Source organism: Protopterus annectens, chromosome 9.part0 (genome assembly GCF_019279795.1).
Source record: "Protopterus annectens isolate FY-2018-M chromosome 9.part0, PAN1.0, whole genome shotgun sequence".
NCBI lineage: Eukaryota > Metazoa > Chordata > Ceratodontiformes > Protopteridae > Protopterus > Protopterus annectens.
Window position 1 is genome coordinate 498,229,281 of NC_056743.1, and position 21,416 is coordinate 498,250,696.

Genomic DNA, 21,416 nt, shown 5'->3' on the forward strand with positions numbered 1-21,416 from the left:
CTTGATCCATGTGGATGTGCATAAAGTATTTGAGGAAATAAGAAAACCTGAAAATAGAAAATGTTATATTCACAAGTGGAAGAGCTCTTCTAGGTGGTGCCCAGCAGCAGAGGTCCCAAGTGTTCTGATCCCTCTGCTTTTGAAATATTTGTGTGAGCTACTTGGAGACAAGTTTGTCATATACTTCTATCAAAGTGAATCTTGCAGCCATCATACCCTGTATGGCAGTGGATCCTCTTCTTTCATCTCTTCTTGTGGTCAAGTTTATTTTATTTTTATTTATTTTTATTTATTTTACATTTGTTTACCGGGCTAGTCCAACTGGATACATATCCATTTTCGGCAGAGGCCCGGGGAGAAAAGCTCCACTATAAAAAAAAAAAAAAACAGATTGACTTACATACAGATAAATTCTTAGTAGCATACTAGTAAGAGACACAAATTAGACATACAAATAAATTGACCATTCCATGATATGCAATTAACAGAAATATGGATTCATTAAAAACAATATACAGGAGGAGATACAAATTGTAGGGATCTAGAGAAATATGAGAAGAGAGAGAGGCCATTAGGAAATGGCATGAGGGAGATAGGGGACTTTAGGATTAGTCCGGTTTAGTACAAGGACATAGCCAATGAGCGTTAAAGAATAATTTGAGATTAATTTTGAATTGGCTGAGAGAGGTATCTAGTCTTAGGTTATTTGGAAGGGAATTCCATAGCTTTCCAATGGAATTGGCATAAAGAGCATCACCACCCGAATTATTAGATTTCGTTGTTTGTACCAGGACACTATTTGAAGAACGAAGGCTATTTAGATTAGAGTAGGGGGTCAAAAGTTTGTTCAGTGAGGGGGTTTTATCTGGTTCCTTAATTATTTTAAATGCTTCAGTAAGTTGATTAAGTTTGAGAAGATTGGGGAGTTCTAACCAGTCAAGTTTTCTTAGGTTAAGGCAGTGATGAGTACGGTAAGGTTCTCCTGTTACAAATTTGGCAATATGGTTATAAGCAACAGAGTTTGTTAAACTCGTTTTTTTTGAGGAAGGAAAGTACCGGAGAGGCATACAATAGGGTGGAGAGAAGGTGAGTGCGTGCAATGGTTAGTTTGGTATTGGGAGTAAGAAAGTTCTTAATTCTGTACATGGAACCAAGTTTCTTGTTTACTGTCTTTATAGTTTGACTGATGTGCATGTCAAATTTGAGCTTGTGGTCAATAGTGACACCTAGTAGTTTGGTATTGGTGACAGGCTCAATGATGGTGCCGTTAGTGGACTGAACGTGGAAGGTCATATTATTAGAAAGTGGAGGGTGTTGCCCTAAAGAAGTGGCTAAGGTGGGGAAAATTAGTAGTAGCTTAGTTTTTATTGGGTTTAGGATAAGTTTCCGTTCGGTGAACCATTTTTCCACTGCAGTAAAGCAGTGTTGGGTGACTTCCTGGAGATTATGGAGAGAAAGATCAGAGCAGATCAGTGTAGAGTCATCTGCATATTGAATGCAGGTGGCTTTGGGGATGACTGAATGGAGATCATTAATGAATACGGAGAAAAGAAGGGGACCAATTATAGAGCCTTGGGGAACTCCAGTGCTGTTAGGTAGCAAGTGAGATACTTGCTTTGCCACTGAACTGCTTGTTGTCTACCAGAAAGGTAAGCATTAAACCAGTTTAGGGCTGAGTTATCGAGGTGAAGGGTTTCGAGGGTGTGGAGCAACAGTTGGTGATTGACCATATCAAAGGCTTTTGACAAATCAAGAAAGAGAGCAGAAGTAATTAGTTTGTTGTTACGGTTGCTGTTGACTGAGTCGACAAAGGAAAGGAGGGCAGTGGTTGTACTATGATGGGGGCGAAAACCGTGTTGAGTTTTGGACAAAAGATTGTTTAGGGTGAGATAGTGTAGGAGTTGCTTGTGAGCACACCTTTCCATTATTTTTGCTATTGGGGACAGTATTGCTATCGGTCTATAGTTTGAAGTTTCCGTGGAGGAGCCACCCTTATGAAGTGGGATGACGTATGATATTTTCCAAAGAGAAGGGATTGTGGCCTCTGTTATAGTTCTGTTAATCAAGATTGAGATGGGGTAGGCTATAACATCTGATGCTATTTGTAGGTATTCGGCTATGTTTATGAATGGAATATTGCATGCGAGACCCCCCTTAAAAGCAAATTTGTCAGCATCTGTTAAGAAGGCACCATCAGAGGAGAACTCCATTGTACTGCCTCCTAAAAGGGAGTCTGACAGTGGACATTTATGGAAAGCAGGCTTATACCTTGGGAACCTTTCCCCTGAGGGTGTTAAATTGCATTTCTCACATGGCTAAGTGAAGGATCTAGTGGAACAGGCTTTAGATTCCTTCAAGGGGTCCCTACACTGGAAACCAAAAAACAGATGGAAGCTAAGCTATTTACTGTGTTTTGTTTACAAATCTGTGCTCAAGGTTGCTGCTTAGCACAGCAGATATTGCAGCAGGTTCTGGCATTGCTGAGTGCCAACATGCCTGCTTATGCTTGTGTGATTTTGTAGACAACATTTAAAAGTGTCCTATGTTTACAAATGTTAATGGAGAGAACAAGAAGAGGAAACATGGTCTGCCATGCAAGTACATTTTGAAACCCCTCAAAGTTACCATTCCAGGAACCAGAAGGGTTGCAAAGGGCGCTAGTTTAAACCATCCCAACACCTATTCTTGCACTCATCTTCATACAAGACTCCTTGAGGCAGGGTGTTCCTGTAACGGATGCCAATAAAGAGGTTGTCTACAAAACCTCTGGGTTTAGGGATCCCTTTTCAGAAAACTTTACTAGTGTTCCTGAAAGGTTGTCCTACTGTTCCCCTCTGGAGGCTGTCAGGACCACTTTTCACAAAAGATTGGTCAGCTATCACGGAAGGACAAGTCTGTGAACATCATGTCCAGTTGCTGTATCATGCGGTTCATTTCTATCACCAAACAAATTTCTCTTCCCTTCCCATATATCCCACCCTGACAAAAAAAGGGCAGCAGCTCAAGAAGTCTTTCAGTTGCTGAAAAAAAAAAAAACATCCCAAGAAGTCCCACTAAACCTGAGGGGATCCAGAGTCTACGCAAGCTGTTTTAGTTCCAAAGAATAGACACAACCTCAGGCTTATTCTGGGTCTCACGATGGTCACAGTGCAGTTCAGTCTTCATTTCTACAGGAGGGGAAGTCTGAATGTGCTCAATTGCGAAGTAATTTGGAAGGTTCCACCTCTTGTTTCAGAGTCTGTCATTACTAGTTCTAATCCCTGCTCTTTGGTTTCACCACAACTCCTTGTGTGTTCATTGTGTGCATGTTGGTAGTTGCTGCCCAGCTCTGGCTGCAGATGTTCCATTTCTTCCAATATCTCAATGATTTTCTCTTGGTTGCACATATGGAAGAATCCCTATTTTATTCTCCTAAAACTTAGTTGTATTGATGTAAGCTGTAGAATACATCCTAGCCTCATTTCATGTAATGTTTTTTTTTTTCCGTTGTCATCCTAGATGTAATGGGATCCTATCTCGCCTACATTCATAACTGATGGGTTCGGAGCCGATCCATCGGCTCCAACTCTGCCACTATATACGAAGTCTCTAATTGGCTGGGCTACCCCTTATCCCAGAATGCACCACGCCTGCTTCCCCAGATCTCGTTTGCCGCTTTTCAAGCTAGACGTGGTCTCGACTTGGCTGGATCTAAGTGGTTTATTATTACTTTTTTGGTCTTTTGACCTAGGGTTTCTTCACCAATTTAACAAACAGCTGTTTTAACAGCTTTACGTGTGTGTGTGTAACTTTTCAGTGTGATTGGTATTTTTTTCTACTTACCAGGCAAGGCCCGTTTAAGTTAGAGGGCCTTTGCCCTTATTGTGAGTCAATTTGTTAAAATTGTCTACTTTTAGGTTTGTTTTTCACCCTACTGTACGTCTTACTTTATCGGGCTAAGCCCGTTTTTAGTTAGAGGGCTCTTGCCCGTTTTGTGTTGTGTATCTCGAGCCAGTACCGTTGTTGAGTCAAGGGCTTGTGCCCTACTTTAAGGTTACTTTCGTGGTAAAAAGTAGTTGTGTGACAGGATGTCAAAAGAACAGAAGTCTGGGTTTAAAAAGTGCACCAAGTGCAACTACAAAATGTCTATTACTGATAGCCATGCTGTTTGCGTGTATTGTTTAGGACCGAAACATTTGCAGGAAACATGTAGTGTTTGTCATGCTTTTTCCTCTAGGGTCCTTCAAGAACGTAAAAATAAATTGATCCTTAAGGGCCTTATTAAGCCCTCTTTTGAGGAAGCTTTGGCTTCTCCTTTCTCTCCAGCTTCTAAGAAGAAAAGGTCGTCGGCTCCGACCAGTCCGTCGGAACCGACTTCCAAGAAGCATAGGTCGACCTCTTCTTCCTCGGCTCCAATGGCTTCGGAGCCTCAGGTGGAAGGGTCTGCCTCGATACCTCTTTCCTTGGCTCCATTGGTGTCGGAGCCGCAGGTTGGGGGATCGAGAGGCGAATCATCTGTGTCTGCTCCTTTGGTCTCGCTGCCGTAGGAGGTGTGCAGCTCAGACTCTTCCCCCTCGGCTCCGAAGTCCCCTTCGGCGCCGATACTTACACATACGGTTCCGGATCCAGTGCCGATAGTGTTGGAGCCGTTTCGGAGCCGGTCCCCTGGTCTATCGGAGCCGAGAGAGAAGTCGTCTCGGCCCCCATCTATTTCCTCTAAATCTTCCAGATTGTCTGACTCAGATTTGGACAGAGTTATCCAGAGGCTTTTCCAGTCCCCGGTTTTTGCAAAAATGGTCTCGGCTCCAGCCCACTCTGCTCCGGAGCCGGTCCCCACTTCGACACATCCGATTCCTCCTCCAACCTCCTTGGAGCCATTGGAGTCGGTAATGGTAGAGCGGAGCAGAGTTGTCCAGTCGGAACCGAGACTCCCTCGGAGCCTCTCTGGTCCGACCATCATTCCTACCCTGTCCTCGGCGTCAGGGTTCGGTACCGGGACTTTGGAACTGGTAACTTTGGTGCCTAGTCTTCCCCACGGAGCGTCGGCTGCAGGGATTCCCAGTACCGTCGTGGTCTCTCAGCCAGTGTCCTCCGTAGAGTCTGGAGGTCCTGCTTTTGAGGCCATGAGAAGTGCGCTGGCCATGTCCTTGCCGGCTCAGCAAGTCTCTACCTCACCGTCCCTAGACTTGGGAACTGGTGTTTCTGGTGTGCTTCATTCCCACGACAGCGGGGCCCCAGGGCCTGAGGATACCCCCTTGGGGGGTTCCCTTCTTCTGAGGGGTCCTTCTGAATCCGCTTCAAATGAACCTCCAAGGAAAAAATTGTGCAAGAGGAAGCACGTTGACTCCCAGGATGAGTCTATCACATCAGATACTGACCTCGATGATGCGGAAGGGTCCCCTAAATCGTCCTCGGATGACGTCTCATTCTCAGATATCCTCGAGATCTTGAGACAGAGAGGCGATTGGCAGTCCAAAACCCCTTCCGCAGAGGAGTCAGTTTTCCTCAAGGCTTTTGGGGCCCAGCCCTCTGCCTCCTGGGTGTCTCCACCCTTCGATGAATTGCTAGATTTAGTTTCTCGAAGGGTGTGGGAACACCCTGACTCTGTGGAACCGGTGCCCGCCAGGCCTAACAAGTTCCTCTCAGCCCCTCCTGAAAAGGAATTTTTGTCTAAAGGAGTTGCAGTAGATGCGATGGTGGTGGCATCTGCCACTCAGCAGGACGTGGCAGAGGCTTCAACGTCTATTCACCCTCCTAATAAGGATTCCAGGAGCATGGATAGGTACGGGAAGCGTACCCTTTCTTCAGCGTCTTTTACCCTGCGGTCGCTGAATTATCTTTGTCATTTTACCAGGCTCCAAAGGGACCTACTCAAAGAGTTAGGCGAGTCCCTTATGGGTAATCTTCCTGAGGCGTTAGCCCAAACTCTTGGCACCCAGATGACTACCCTATCTTCGATAGTCAACTCTTCCATGAGGCTCATCTCATATGCGGCCGAAGGGGCGAGTAGAGCAGCGGGAACAGGTGTGGCTCTTAGAAGACACGCCTGGTTACGCTTGTGTCCCTTTGCGGAGGCTTTTAAGTCTTCCTTCACCGACGCCCCCTTTGATGGGTCCTCCCTGTTTGGACCCAAGGTGAAGGACACACTGACTCAGTGCGAGCAGGAGGGCAAGACCTTGACTGCCATGGGGGCCCGTTTTTCCGCTCCCGCTAGACCTTACCGCAAGGCCCAGAGAGGAGGGAAAATGTGGTTCAGGAAATCTCAAAGGTCTTTCCGTACTCCACCGAGTGATCCCCCCTCTAGAGGCAGGGGGGGGATTCAGGAAGACACCGCCCCAGAGGTGGCAGAGGCCCCCGTAACTCTGGAGACCGCGATTCCTTTCGTGGACCATCCTACGCTCCCCGTCCCTAAGATGTGGCCCGACTGCGCATCTCCGGAGCCAGTCGGGGGTCGTTTTGCAGAACACCCACAGGCTTGGGAATCTATCACCAAGGATCAGTGGGTGCTCTGAACCATAACCGGAGGCTATCTCATCCCTTTCACCAAGATCCCCCCTCTTCCTATCAGGAAAATCCCGGATGTGCCACCCAGTCAGCGGGATCAAACAGCGGTCGAGGTTTCAAAGCTGCTAAGAAAAGGAGTCATCCAGCCTGTCCCCGCCGACCAGATCGGATCAGGAACTTACTCAAGACTATTTTTGGTGCCAAAAAAGACAGGGGACTTCAGGCCCATTTTGGACCTCAGCTCATTGAATCGCTTTGTAAAAAAATCCAAATTCCGAATGGTCACCCTTCAGTCCATTCTCCCGTTATTGGAGAAGGATGTCTGGATGTGCTCCATAGATCTCAAGGACGCTTACTATCACATTCTGATAAGTCAAGAGTCCAGAAGTCATTTACGCTTCCGCCTGGGAACCAGTCATTTCCAGTTCCGAGCACTGCCCTTTGGTCTCACCACAGCCCCCAGGGTGTTCACCAAGTGTCTGGCAGTAGTGACAGCTCACTTGAAGTCTAGGATTCCAAGTGTTTCCCTATCTAGACGACTGGCTTCTTACTGCCACCTCCAAGCATCTATTAGTTCGGGCGCTTATGACCACAGTCAGTTTGGGTCATTCACTAGGAATCACGTTCATTTGGGGAAAATCTGTGCTGCAGCCGTCTCAGCGTATTACATTTATAGGCGCAGAGTTAGACACAAGAAGAATGCGGGCATTCTTGCCTGTAGAAAGGATTCGGGTCCTGCAATCTCAGGTTCAAACCTTGTTACCTAGATCAGGAGTTCAGGCCAGACTGATTCTGCAGTTATTGGGCATGATGGCCTCGACTATTCTACTAGTCCCCTTAGCCAGGCTGCACATGCGGGTGCTGCAATGGCTACTTGTCGGTTCAATGGTCCTTTCAGGAACTTCCCCTGAACCATTTGGTCCAGATTACCGAAATTTGCCGTCGGGACCTACGTTGGTGGCTGCTTCGGTCCAACCTGGACCAGGGGCAACCCTTTGCCCTTCAGCCTCCCATCGCCACGGTGACCACGGACGCCTCCCAGACAGGGTGGGGGGTCATTATCTGGACAGGTCTGTCCAAGGCACGTGGCAGGCTCACGAAACGCAGTTACATATCAATATCCTGGAAATGAGAGCGGTGCTACTGGTGTTACAAGCACTTCATCATGCTCTTCCACGGGGTATTATTGCGATCCTATCCGACAACATGTCGGTAGTCTGGTACATAAACAAGCAAGGCGGAACCAGGTCCTACCCTCTTTGCCGAGAGGCCATGAGAGTGTGGCATTGGGCGACTTCTACCCAGCGTTTCCTAGTGGCAATGCACATTCCGGGGAAATCCAATGTGATTGCAGACAGGCTGAGCAGAACTCTCCTGTTACCCCACGAGTGGTCCCTCAACAACAGGGTGGCTGCAAACATCTTTGCCAAGTGGGGCCTCCCTTGTTGTGACTTGTTCGCCAGTCCTTACAATGTGAAATGCAGGGACTTCTTCACTCTGACTCCCTCTCAGGGGCAGATTCCCAGGGACGCTCTAGCTCACAGTTGGCCCCCCGGTCTACTTTACGCCTTCCCTCCGGTTCCCCTTCTCCCGAAGGTGATACAGAAGGCGATTTATCTAGGGAGTGACATGATTTTGATCACTCCACAGTGGCCTCGTCAGGTTTGGTTACCCTTCCTTCTGAGGTATGCAGTGGAGGGCCCATGGTTTCCGGACCTAGTGCCCAATCTGTTGACTCATCAGTTGGGACAGTCTCACCCATCCTTCAAGGTCCTTGAGGTTGGCCGCTTGGTTACTCCACTTCCATCCTTAGTCAGAGGTAACGCTTTTTCTCCAGACGTCATCCACATTTTGTCCTCTTCTCACAAACCTTCCACTATTAAACTGTATTCCAGCAAGTGGAAGAGGTTTGCTCTTTGGGCCAAGCAACGAGGTATCGATCCCCTTACCGCCCCAGTACCTCAGGTTTTAGAATTCCTGGCTTCTTTGTTTTATTTGGGCTCTTCAGTTTCCACAATTAAAGTCCAACTGGCGGCTATCTCTAACTTTCATGTCTCCTTTGAGCTTTCCTTAATGGCAAACAGGCTTTGCAAATTTTTCCTTAAAGGAGCGTGGCTCCTTAGGCCCCCAATAGCCCATCCTGTGCCCCCTTGGGATCTGAATATGGTTCTAGCTTCTTTAACTGCCCGTCCCTTTGAACCAGCAGCTACTTGTGACATAAAATTTCTATCTTGGAAAACCACTTTTTTGGTGGCAATAACCTCTGCCAAGCGGGTCTCAGAGCTTCAGGCTCTCTGTACTAATCCTCCTTATTTGATTTTTCACAAAGACAGGGTGTCTCTCAAGTTAAATCTCTCTTTCTTGCCCAAGGTAGCATCCCCCTTATGTATTCAACAATCCTTGGAGCTCCCTGTGTTTTTTCCCAAATTCTCCAGTAGTGCAGAATATATTTTCCATCAGTTGGATGTTCACAGACAACTGCGTTTTTATTTAAGTAGGACCAATCAGACACGAAAGTCAGATCAGCTGTTTGTGTCCTTTGCGGAAAATAGGTTGGGTCAACCGGTGGCTAAAACCACCATAGCTAAATGGATCAAAGATTGCATCTCCTTCATTTATTCACAGTCCGGCAAAGAGCTACCATTCCCAGTCTAGGCTCATTCTACCAGGGCAATGGCTACTTCTGTAGCATTCCATTCCAAATTATCGATAGATGATATCTATGCGGCCGCTACCTGGACTTCTCCTCACACCTTCATTTCTCATTACAAGATAGATGTGGCTTCTCGAGGTAGAGCTTCCTTTGGTTCCACAGTTCTCAGGAGTGTTTTCCAATGAGCCACCCGGGATTTAGGTGCTAGGAATGCTGTCCCATCAGTTATGAATGTAGGCGAGATAGGATCCCATTACATCTTTTAGTTATGTACTTACCATAACTTCGGATGTATGGGATCCATCTCGCCTACATTCATCGCACCGCCCTCCTTCCCCCTTCCCATTGGATTTAGAGGAAATGTTGCTATTTACTGACTTTTTCTCTTGAAGGACTTTAGTTTGTTACAGTTGTTGGTATGTTTCTGTGCCTGGATGTGGGTATAAAAAGTGAACAAACAAGATCTGGGGAAGCAGGCGTGCTGCATTCTGGGATAAGGGGTAGCCCAGCCAATTAGAGACTTCGTTCTACTATATAGTGGCCGAGTCGGAGCCGATGGATCGGCTCCGAACCCATCAGTTATGAATGTAGGCGAGATGGATCCCATACATCCGAAGTTATGGTAAGTACATAACTAAAAGTTTTGCTTGATGTAAACTGTTTAAAGTTATATCTCTAACTGTGAAAATGTACATTGATATGCATGCGTGATTTGTGGAGCTGTTCTCCCCAGGCCTCCACTGAAAAGGGACTGGTGTCCAGTCAGACTTTCTTGTAAATAAAAAGAAATAATAAATTTTATCAAGAGATTATATACCCAGTTTGTGACAGTCCCTTGAGATCTCAATACACTGAAAAGAAATCTGCAGCCAAAATCTATTTTTAGATTTTATGAGCTTTCACCTGGAGACCACAACAACAATTGCAAGACTTTCAGAATAAACACTACTGTAAGTCATCAACCCTCATCTCAACTCTCCAGTTGCTGTCATAATTTTGCGAACACTTGGAACATGGACAGCAGTCATTACATTAGTCCCTCTCACCAGATATCTCTTGAATATTGCAGTGGACACAGAGTACAGTGGTCACAATCCACTCACTTAAATTTCTTATCCAACTATCTACACATTGCAGGACTTATCTGAAGTGTTGGTTACAATACCCCTGCCCCCAGTGCAAGTTGACCGTCCCTTTGTTTTTCCATTAAGCCATGGTTACTACTGATGCCTCCTCTGTAGATTTGGGGGGAGGGGTACTGCAAAATAGGACAGTGCAAGAATCTTAATCACAGTAAGAGGCCTCCTTCACATCAGTGTGCTGGAGATGAGTGGTCTTCCTACTGTTAAGGTACTACAGGGCTTCTTCAAAAGAAATTGATCTCTGTGCACACATTGTGGTACATCAGCAAGGAAGGAGGAGCTCTATCATATCCACAGTTTGGCTTCATCAATGGGAGGTCGTGTCTGCTAAGTTTGGTCGACTTCTTTGAGATGGTCACCAAAGCCATGGACTCTGGGAAGACTGTGCACACCGCCTACCTTGACCTGGCCAAAGCCTTTGACACTATTCCCCACTCTGGTAATATAGATAAACTCTCTCAACTAGGCATCAATCCATATGTTACCTGATGGGTAGCAAATTGGCTGACTGATAGAATCTGCGTAGTCAAAATAGGAGAAGCTGCCTCAAGCAGTAGACCCATAACAAGCACATACCCCAGGGTTCAGTCTTGGGGCCTCTGTTATTTGCGATATACTTTTCTGAGATGTGGGCCAAAAACAGTGGGCTGTAGCTGACCCAGTTTGCAGATGACTGCAAGCTGGGTGCTGTCATCAGTTCTCCTAGTGATGTGGGCATTCTCCAAGAGGGTCTCACTGAGACAATTACTGGTGCCAGAAACATGACTCAAGCTGAATACAAAAAAATGCATCATCATCCCCTTTGGGGAGAGTGATGCCCCCACAAAGTCACATTAATAACATCCTAAGCACACAATCAGTTTTGAGGGATTTGGGCACCCAGGTTGATAACTTGACTTTTGACTACCATGTTGCTTTTGTACGGAAAGCCTTCTACATGGCCCACCTCATTAGTAAGGGCATTTCGTCCAGGGACAAGGAGGTCATAACATCCCTGTGTTTCTTCCCTTATAAGGCCCATTATTGAATACAACACCGCTTTCGGCATGTACCTCGCAAAGCACATGCAGCAGCTGGAGACCACAGAGGTTTCTCACCAGGAGAATCCAGGGCCTCAGACATCTACCATGCACAGGCTAAAAGCACTATCCCTCTACTCAGTTTTATACAGACTCCTCAGAGGTGACCTCTGTCTGGCATGCAAGGCGATCAGACCCCACCTTGATGGGACTGCTGCATATCTGCAAGTCAAGCTCCACTTGAATAACATACACACGAGGCCTCAACTTGGACTATGACATCAACAAGACTTGCTGGGGGATAGATTTGTGTCCCAGAGACTCCCCCCATCTATGGAATCGACTTTCCACATCATGCAGAGTACCTCTTTACCCCTTTTTAAGCGCAACCTGATAACTGGATGGGAAACAGAAAATATACCCATGGGATTCCACCCATGTCCCTGCTGGACAGGAGCATTGGGTGCCGATTTGTCTAAACATGGGCTAAACTCTTGCCTAGGCTTGTAAGGGCCTCGGGGGCAATAGCCTAGTAACCTTCTATGATCCTATATTTCTTGTACTGAGAGACCAGTAGAGTATGTCAGTGGACACTGTCTTCTGTTTTCTGATAATGTACATTCCAGTGTGGACATAACTTTTAGCAGACAGTCTTGTTATTGCATTCTATGCCTTATTTGAATGATCCCTCAACTCCACAGTAGCAGGCAAAATCTTCAGCTTCTGTGGTCAGCCGTGCTGCAGTCTGTCTCCTTGAGCAGTACAAGGTACAGCAGCTACTTTGCCCTCTTCCCTCCACAGGGGCAGACATCCAGGGATGCTCTGGTCTACCCTGGCCGCCTGGTCTACTGTATGCCCCCCCACCCATTCCACTTCTGACAAAGTTTTTACAGCAAGCATCACTGTGCATGGTGAAGGTTTTTCTCATCTTCTTTCCTGGGCCAGGTAAATGTGGATGTTCTTAGTGTTTTACTGTTGCAGTCCTAACATATGGGTTATATGACTCCCGGTAGCCCTCAGTCGGCCTGAATACCAGAGTCCTCTGTATATGACTGCTGCCGTCGGTATAAAGGGAGGCAGCTGATGCCATTTCCTCAGTCTTTCTTGCCGTGGAGTCCGAAGCAGATGCAATTCGCACTAGTGCCAGTTGGCCGTTTACCTTCTTTTTGCATTCCAACTACCAAGTTGAAGACGCCCTCAGATAAGTACCCCGTTGGGGACCCTCTTTTCTTGCTTTAACGAATTTCAGATAAAGTTAATAACTGTCTTGCCTGTGGAAAAGCACTGTGATTTTCATTCCTATTATATAACTTGTTTGGGCCTTGAGGATGACGTCCCTAATTGCGAACTCTTTGCTTCCTTCAACCCGCTTACCATATGCCGTAGAGCTAAGATTTTGTATAAGCATTTCGGAGTCTGGCCTAAGTTAGTCGGTATGGCGTCTTCTGGTTTCCCGATTTCAAATGTACCTAGGAAATGCAAGGACTGCAACAGGCCTAGGGTTAAATCTGCTGACGACGCACCAGTGAAATTGGTCGTCAGCCCAGCGGTAGTCAGTGAGGCGCTTTCGCAGCCCCTGCAGTTCGCAGATTTTCAGCCGCAGGCCTCTGCCGAGAGCTTTACGGAGTCCTCCATGCCGCAGGCTGCTATTTTGTCTTCAGACCCTCTGCCTGTCGCCACCTCAGATGGGTCCGAAGCCGCTATGCAGGCACCGGCTTCAGGCACCTCTTCTCTTCGACATGAGACCACAGCCAGACCGACTACCTTAATTCACAGTTCTGCAATTGCTAGGCCTCCTGAGTCCTTTTGGATTAGTAGCAAACCTTCCAGCCGCAAAACCACTCTCAAGCCGGCGTCTACCTCCCCTCCTTTGCCTTAGTCCCAGTTTGTAAAGATGGCTAGTGATTATCTTTCCCTTATTAGGGGCTCTCACCACCCCCCACCCCCTTCCAAGAGGGCTAGGGAATTGTCTCCTGATGTTTTGTCTATCTCATATTCTGAGGTGTCCAGTATTTCTGCTGGTGAATGGAATTCTCAACTTTTTTCTGGCTTTGAGGATTGTGATGCTGAAGACTCTATCCCTTCTGCCTCCTCTCCAGAAGATTTTTCCTTTGGGGATACTTTGAATACTCTTAGGGAGCACTTTAAATGGGAAAGTCAGGATTTTCCCCAGTCTAAGAAAAGAATCCGGGAATCTTTGGATTTGCCACAGCATAAGCCTCAGGCTATACCTCCAAAATTCTTTAACTCCTAATTCTGTTCCTCCTGCCCCCAGAAAAGCCTGATAGGTATAACAGGGTTCCTGATTCTTATCAATTTCTTTTCAAAAATCCTACTGCTGATCCTGAGATTGTTTCTCAAGGCCCTAAGGGTGTTAAGGCTACTATTGCCAAAACCCTGTACCTTCTGATAAGGAGTCCAAGGCCTTAGGTGGGGTAAAAAAGTCTATACCTCCACAACTCTTGCCATTAGATCTGTGAACTGTCTTTTTCACATGCTTACGTATCCTCAGCATACTTTGGAGGCTATTAAGGCTAAACTTGGATGTTCCTTCCATGTCTGAGAACAAAGACTTGCAAGATTTATTAAGTTCTGCCACTCTAGTTAATAAGCATTCACTACATTGTTGTTTTGACACCTTGGAGGCTTCCTGCAGAGCAGCAGCCATTGGTTCCGTTATTAGAAGGCATGCTTGGCTTACGGAGTAGCCTGTTTCTGAACCTGTTAAATCTAAATTGCTGGATGTTCCTTTGCACAAAGACAACCTTTTTGGTAACAAGGCTGAGGGGAGGTACTGAAGAAGTTGGAGGATAGGGCGAAATCTATGCAAGGTGTTAAAGATTTCCTTCAGGTTCAGCCTCCTCGGTTTAGTAGGCATTATCCTTCCAAGAATTGGTCTTTCCCTGATTCTGGCAAGCAGGGTCGCTCTAGGCCTAAGGGTTTCAGATCTTCCAGAGGGCAGGCTTCTGCCCCTCAAAAGGCTAAACAATGGCAGTCTTCTTTTTCTAAAGTGGGAAGTTCTAGGCCAGCTAGCAAGCATTCTCAATGATTCCAGCCTTCTTGTGCCTACCTCTGCGCGCCCAGTGTTTCCTTTGGGGGGGGGGGGTTAGCCAGGTTGCGCAGAGGTATGGTCTACCATCACAGAAGACAAATGGGTGTTCAATATAGTAAACCAATGTTACAGGTTTTATTTTCACACCTTCCCTGTTTTACAAGGGTACCCAGACATACCCAGAAATCTCAAGGCAGAGGTAGAAGGTCATATTTCTTCTCTACTGACTATGGATGCTTTAGAGCCAGTACCTGCAGCTCAGGCAGGCCTAAGTTTCTGTTCAAGACTTTTTCTGGTACCCAAGAAAGGGGTCACCTGGCACCCTATCCTGGATCTGTCTATTCTAACACTTTCCGTGTGATTCCCAAACTTAAGATGCTCACTCTTCAACAGTTACTGCCAATGCTGGACAAGGACTCATGGCTGGTAACTTTGGATCTCAAGGAGGCTTATCAGCACATCCCAATAAGGGAAAGTTGCAGGCAGTTCTTTTGTCCCAGGGCTGGGGAGCAACACTTCCAATTCTCTGCACTGCCCTTTGGCTTATCTACTGTTCCCAGAGTTTTCACGAAGTGCCTGGCGCAAGTCATTGCTTTTTGCAGGCAGAGAAACATTCAGATATATCCTTACCTGGACGACTGTTCCATCCAAGCAAACTCCCCAGAACAACTGAAAAAGGATTTGGACTTTGTGAAGAACATTCTCACCTCTTTGGGTTACACACTCAACGAAAAGAAGTCAGTTTGTTCCTACAAGGGAGATTGTTTTCCTGGGAGCGAGTCTGAATACAGCTACCCATATGGTATTTCTCCCACAAGAGAAACAAGATGATCTTTCGGCTTACTTCAAGAACTTGGCAAGCATGACCCTGCTCGCAAGGCAATTCCTGCAAGCACTGGGGGTTCAAGGCTTCATGTATTCTGATGATCCCATGTGCAAGGCTGCATATGAGAAAACTTCAATGGTACCTCAAGAAAACTTTGTCAACACACACAGGAGTTGGACTTGATTCTTCCTCTTATTCCCCGTCTACAAATTAAGTTTCTCTGGTGGGCGACAGTCTTCTCAGAACAAGGGTCTTCCTTTCCGCCCACCACCTGCCAGCCAGACTCTCAACACACACGCCTCAGATTATGCTTGAGGAGCGCATCTGGAAGGCAAGGGCATACAGGGGAACTGGAACACTCTGCAGATTCATCTGTACATAAACTTAAAAGAATTGATGGCAGTGCTGCAGGCCTTGCTGGCTTTCAAGGACCTACTCTACCCTGGGACTCTTCTGATCAGGACAAAACATATCACAGTCATGTGGTACATCAATAAGCGGGGCGGGACTCACTCTTATCCCTTGTGCAGACACAGCATGAGACTATGATCCTTGGCAGCTTCCATGGGCATACATCTAATAGCCCAGTATCTTCCACGGAGGTTAAACTCCTTGGCGGATCAATTGAGCAGACATGCTGTGGATCCTCACGAGTGGCAACTGAACAAGATAATCTTCCAGCGCATCATTCAGCGTTGGGGCACTCCACAAGTGGATCTTTTTTCCTCTCACACCAGTCATCTCCTTCCAACTTTCTGCACCAGGGGGTTTCACAACAAAGCTCGGAGAGTGGACGCTTTGTCCTTCCCATGGACACAACTTTCAATTTATGCCTTCCCTCCTCTGCCTCTTCTTCCCAGAGTGCTGCTAAAGATAAAGGACGAAAAAACAAGGGCTATTCTTATAGCACCAGACTGGCCCAGGCAGCATTGGTATCCCCTTCTTCACAGCCTTTCCCAAGCTCAGCCTTGGCATCTTCCCCTGGTACCAGATCTGTTGGTTCAGGTGTGGGGGGGGGGGTTCTTCATCCTTATCTTCAAACTCTGCATTTAACTGCCTGGCTAATACTTTAAATCTTTCCCAGCAGGTGCTTGAAGTTCTTCATGAGGCCAGGAGGCCTAGCACCAGGAAATCCTATGCAGATAAATGGAAGATATTTTGCTATTGGATGCAGGCTAAAGGAGAAGACTCTTCTCATCCTCCTTTCCCTCATTCTTGATTATCTGGCAGGCTTGCTTAATTGTGGACTTCCTTTTTCTTCAGTCAAGATTCATACTTCAGCAATTTCTGCTCATTGTTCATTTGAGCAACCCATTTTTTTCTCGCCCCTTGTTGAAGCAGTTTGTGATGGGAGCCAGCAATCTTAGACCTCCCAAAAGAGCTCCTACTCCTGCTTTGGGATCTTAATTTTGTCCTGGAGAAGCTTACTCTCCCTCCTTTTGAACCAGCTGCCTCTGCAGATTTAAAGTTTCTCTCCTGGAAGACTGCTTTTCTTTTGGCTATTACTTCTACTAGAATGGTTTCAGAGCTGCAAGCCTTAATGGCAGTAGAACCTTTCATTATTTTGCCTACAGATTGGGTTTCTCTGAGAACTAATCCCTCCTTTATGCCAAAGGTGGTTTCCAGTCTGACCCTTAACCGGTCTATTCACCTGCCTACCTTTTCAATAATCCCCAGAATAAAAAGGAAAGGCTTCTGCACTCTTTTGATGTGCATAGACAGCTGAGATTTTACTTAGGCTTAAACCCTTTCGGAAGTTTGAGCAGTTGTTGGTTAGTTTTGATTCTGGAGCTCACAGTAAAGCTATTTCGAAACAAACAGTCTCCAAATGGATTGCTTATTCTATTCACTTTTGTTACCTGCAGCAGAGGAAGGTTCCCCCTCCGGGTATTAGGACCCATTCTAATAGAGCAAGCCTCTACCTTTGCAGCTTTTTTGAGAGGTGTGCCTACTAAGGACATTCTAGAAGCAGCTACTTGGTCTTCTGTCCATACTTTCACAAAGCATTACAATCTACCTTTGTTTTCTAAATCCAGGGCTGGTTTTGCCTCTGAAGTTTTGCAAGGCCTCCTTACCAACCCTTAATCTGTGATTCTTCCTCCCCCCTTTTGTTTTTTCATGGGCTTTGGGAATCAATCCATATGTTAGGACTACAACAGTGAAACATGAATAACATAGTACAGTTGTGTACACTTACCATAAATGTAGATGTTCGAGTGTTCACTGTTGCAGTCCTGGTTTCCCACCCTCCATTCCCCCATTTTTCCTAAGGCACAGACTATGTATTTCATTTTTTGGATGGCATGTTTCCAGGGGGTTTCCTTCCTGTGTTAGCCTTCTTTTGGGGACTCCTGACAGTTCAGGCAAGAAAATTTGAGGAAATGGCATCAGCTGCCTCCCTTTATACCTGACGTTCTGATATCAGTTTTACAGCCGACTACATATACCGAGGACTCTGGTATTCTGGCCGAATGTGGGCTACCGGGATCCGGATAAACCCATATGTTAGGACTGCAACAGTGAATACACTCTAACATCTACATTTATGGTAAGTGTACACAACTGTACTTTCCCAGTGCCCTGGTCTCATCTAACACTATCTCCATGGTTGCCAGATCCCCATCTGGATTTGCTGTCTCTTCTATCCAGCCCTAGTCAGTATCACCCATACATCAGCTGCGTCAGACTAATCTCATGGTTTCTCCAATTCCAGTGATGGCCAATAATCCAACTCTTAACAGCTGGAGTTGTGCAGATTCTGCTTCCAACAACAATCTGCTGGAAAATTATACAAAAGTAAGGGGATAAAATTTTCCCTTGAGCAGCGTACCATCAACTTAGACCCCTATTAAATTCCTGTTTCCTTCATATTGCATTTCTTGGCTAATCTGTTTTCAGCCATTAATGTTAAGCTAGCAGCCATTTTCAGTTTTCATCCAGGATTCAGTTTGAGTTTTCTAGCTAGACAAAAGATATGCAAGATGTTCTTAAAGTGAACTTTCATTCTCTGGCCTCCCATCAAAGACTGTAGTACCTCCATTGGGTCTTACTTTTGTACTTCAAGCTTTTATACCCCCCCCCCCCCATTTGAGACCATCTCAAACCATTCTGTTTAGTATCTCTCCTGGAAAGCATCACTACTAGCAGCTGCCACTTGGCCAGGTGAATATCTGAACTGTTTGCTTTTGCTTGCAAACCACTGTATCGTATCTGGTTTTCCACAAAGATAGTCTACCTCAGACCAAACCCTACCTTTGCTTCTAAAATTTCCTCCATGGCTGCCATAAAGCAGACTATTCATCTGCAAGTTTGGTTTCCAAACTATGTAAACAAAGGAAAATATTCCCTGCATACTTTGGATGTTTACAGGCAGCTCAGGTTTTGTCTTAAAACGAAGCTTTGACCTAAAGAAAACAAGCTTTTCCTTTCCTAGTCTCTCGAGTGACACTCACCTGATAGTGTTATGATTGTATCACATTCATTTATTCTGTGCATAAAAAACTGAAATGAAAAATCAAAAGCACATTCCTCAAGGTCAGTCTCTATCTCCATGCACTTTTTCAAGAGCTCTTCTATTGGCAACATTTGTGCTGCAGCAACATGGTCAATGGTACATGCTGTCATCAAACATTATAACCTTGATCTCATGTTTAGGTCCAGAGCTTACTTTGATTCTACCATCCTCTGGGATATCCTAGTAAAATAGCTGGGGATTCTGTCTCAATACCTGAGGCAGATGGAGATGACAATATTTGGCAAGTGTGTAACTTCTATGTCTTAATGCTATATCCTTATTGTCCCTCTGCCAATTTTCCATAATTCCGCCATCCAAATTATCACTGTGCTGCCTGCATAGGCATGGCAGACCTAAACCCAAAGCCTTTCTCCATGGCTGCTCAGTACTATACCTGATTGGATAAAAACTGAGGGTTTGTAGGAGTGCAGTGCATCATGGGAGGAAAGTAGCTCAAGCTCTTTAGAGGCTTGTGTGTGGAATGTGTTGCCGGCTCAGATCTGCTACAAGGGTGATACAGTTGAAACCAACAGGGTAAGTACATAATTTTCCTTTTTGTTGTAGTCCTGTCTTACTTTTCATGGGCCACCATGCAGAACTGGTAAGGGAGCATTGAGATCTATGCCTTTTTAATAATACTTGCTTATGCATTTCCTGATTCACATCACAAAAGTAAAGCTGTGGAGCAGACTGCTGCTGTTAAATATCACATACAGAATCAAGCATATAAGATGGATGAAGCTCACATGAATGCCTCCTGAAGGAGTCACTTGCTGTACTGTACAAGTTAAAAGCACTTTGCTTCTAAGTTGATAGTATGTGTACTTTTTCAATGGTCCTACATTAATGAGCTTTAGCAGTTGAGAAGATATTCGTAGAGCAGACTTAAAATTCCTGTTAAAAGATAACATGTCAGTATTTGTGAAAACTTACTGAAAAGCATGTTCTGAACTGCAGTCTTACTCCAAGTATAACTTAGACTAACAAAATTCACAATATTTCTTTACAGAAAAAAGTTCAAACAAACTTCATCTGCCCAAGATTATGACGCATAAGAGAACACTGAGTGTGGAACCCTCTCTTGGCCAGATTTCACCTACAAGTGCCAAGAAGGAAAGCACTTCACAGCTTGGTCTGAAGTCCAGCACGGATCCTGCCTCTCAGTCTAACCTCTGTATTAATGGTAGTCATGTCTATGTTGAAGAATCAGAATCAGTCCAAGAAAATGTACTGAAAAGCTCCGACTCTAACGATTCTTTACAAAAAATAAAAAACACATTGTCTAACTCAACAGAGGATTTGTCACCCAAGAAATCGGAAGAGCATTATAAGTTTAACAGTTCTCCCATTCTGCCTTTTGTGAAGTCGCAAGCTGTGACTGTGCCATCCTTTAAGATTGTTGATAGCCCACAAGACTTCCCTAATAGTATTTCTCAGGATAAGACTACTTTGAATGAAGAGAGAAACAAACCTGAGTCTACAGTATTCACTTCTGCTGTTCTTACTGGAAAGAAAGAACATGATAAAAGCGCACAAGATTCTTTTGAAGTTTTAAAGAAAAAGGATAACATAAAACTTGCTGAAGTTTCTGATGAAAAGGCTGCTTTAGAAGATGCAGTAAACTCTGCTAGCAAGAAGAAATCCTTGAATCCATTTGAAAATGATATTGTAAGAAACACAAAAAATGAACAGCCTCCTACTTCTGTGAAGTCTGTTGCTGTTAAGCCCAGGTAGATTATTTATAAGAATATTCTGAAAAATTGCACTTGAAATTTGTGATGTTGCTCTTTTTACATTCGGGAAGATATAAGAAATTGGAATCTTTTGATGTCTTTAAATTCACTGCTGCAGTGTTCATTACTTGTGGGATTCCCTGCCGTGGAAGCCATGATGTTTGCCAGTATACCAAAGGGTATTGTTGCTTTTAGGTATGCAGAGCTTCATCTTGTACACTCCTTGTGTAGTGTAGAGCATATAGGTGTTATACCACACAAAGGAAGACTCCGTTGCAACTTTATAGAAAGCTTTAATCCAACAAGATGTAGTTACATCCAGTAACACAAGAAACACTTCTGTTCTCTTCTCTAGCGCCTCGGCAAATAGCCTTTACAGAGTAAATTATTCATTAAACTGAACAGTTAGCCTCCCTTTTAAACATCTACTCTCATACATTAATTGCTTCTAATTATTCAATCAACCATTTCATTCAATATTATTAAAAATGGAAAAAGTAGAAAAAATAAAATGCATAAAACACTGTATTTTTAACAAACACTTATTACAGCAAACTCTTCCATGAACAATCATAATTCAAACCATTAGGTTTGAGCGTATTAAATTTTAATATAAAATATAATTCTTTTTTCCTTAATATTTGTTTTATAGACTTATCATTTAAATACTTTGTGTTTTCAATGCTATCCAACACTGAAACTTTCAAATTCTCCACCTTTCCCCCATGATACTTTTGAAAATGCCCTGCCAAGGGGCTAGTTTCCTTATTTTTCAAAATATCCCTAACATGTTCCTTAATCCTACAAGCCAATGTTCTTTTTGTCTCTCCCACATAGAACTTTTTGCAAGCACATTCAATTCCATACACTACCGCTGTAGAATTACAATTATATATTCCCTTAATTTCAAGTGTGATATCATTGATTTGATGAAATTGTTTTACAATAAACTTGCAAATAGTACATTTCCCTGTTCTATAACTTGTGAAAACAT

The 21,416-nt window shown here is 44.9% G+C and overlaps 1 protein-coding gene across 1 annotated transcript in view; it reads left to right on the forward strand.

Moving 5' to 3' along the window:
* Window positions 1–21,416, forward strand: part of RAB11FIP1 (RAB11 family interacting protein 1) — a 334,061-nt gene that overhangs the window by 106,583 nt on the left and 206,062 nt on the right. Inside the window, exon 3 of the mRNA XM_044083048.1 lies at window positions 19,699–20,419. Within this exon, the coding sequence (XP_043938983.1) occupies window positions 19,699–20,419 (721 nt within the window). The remainder of the gene's footprint in view (window positions 1–19,698; window positions 20,420–21,416) is intronic.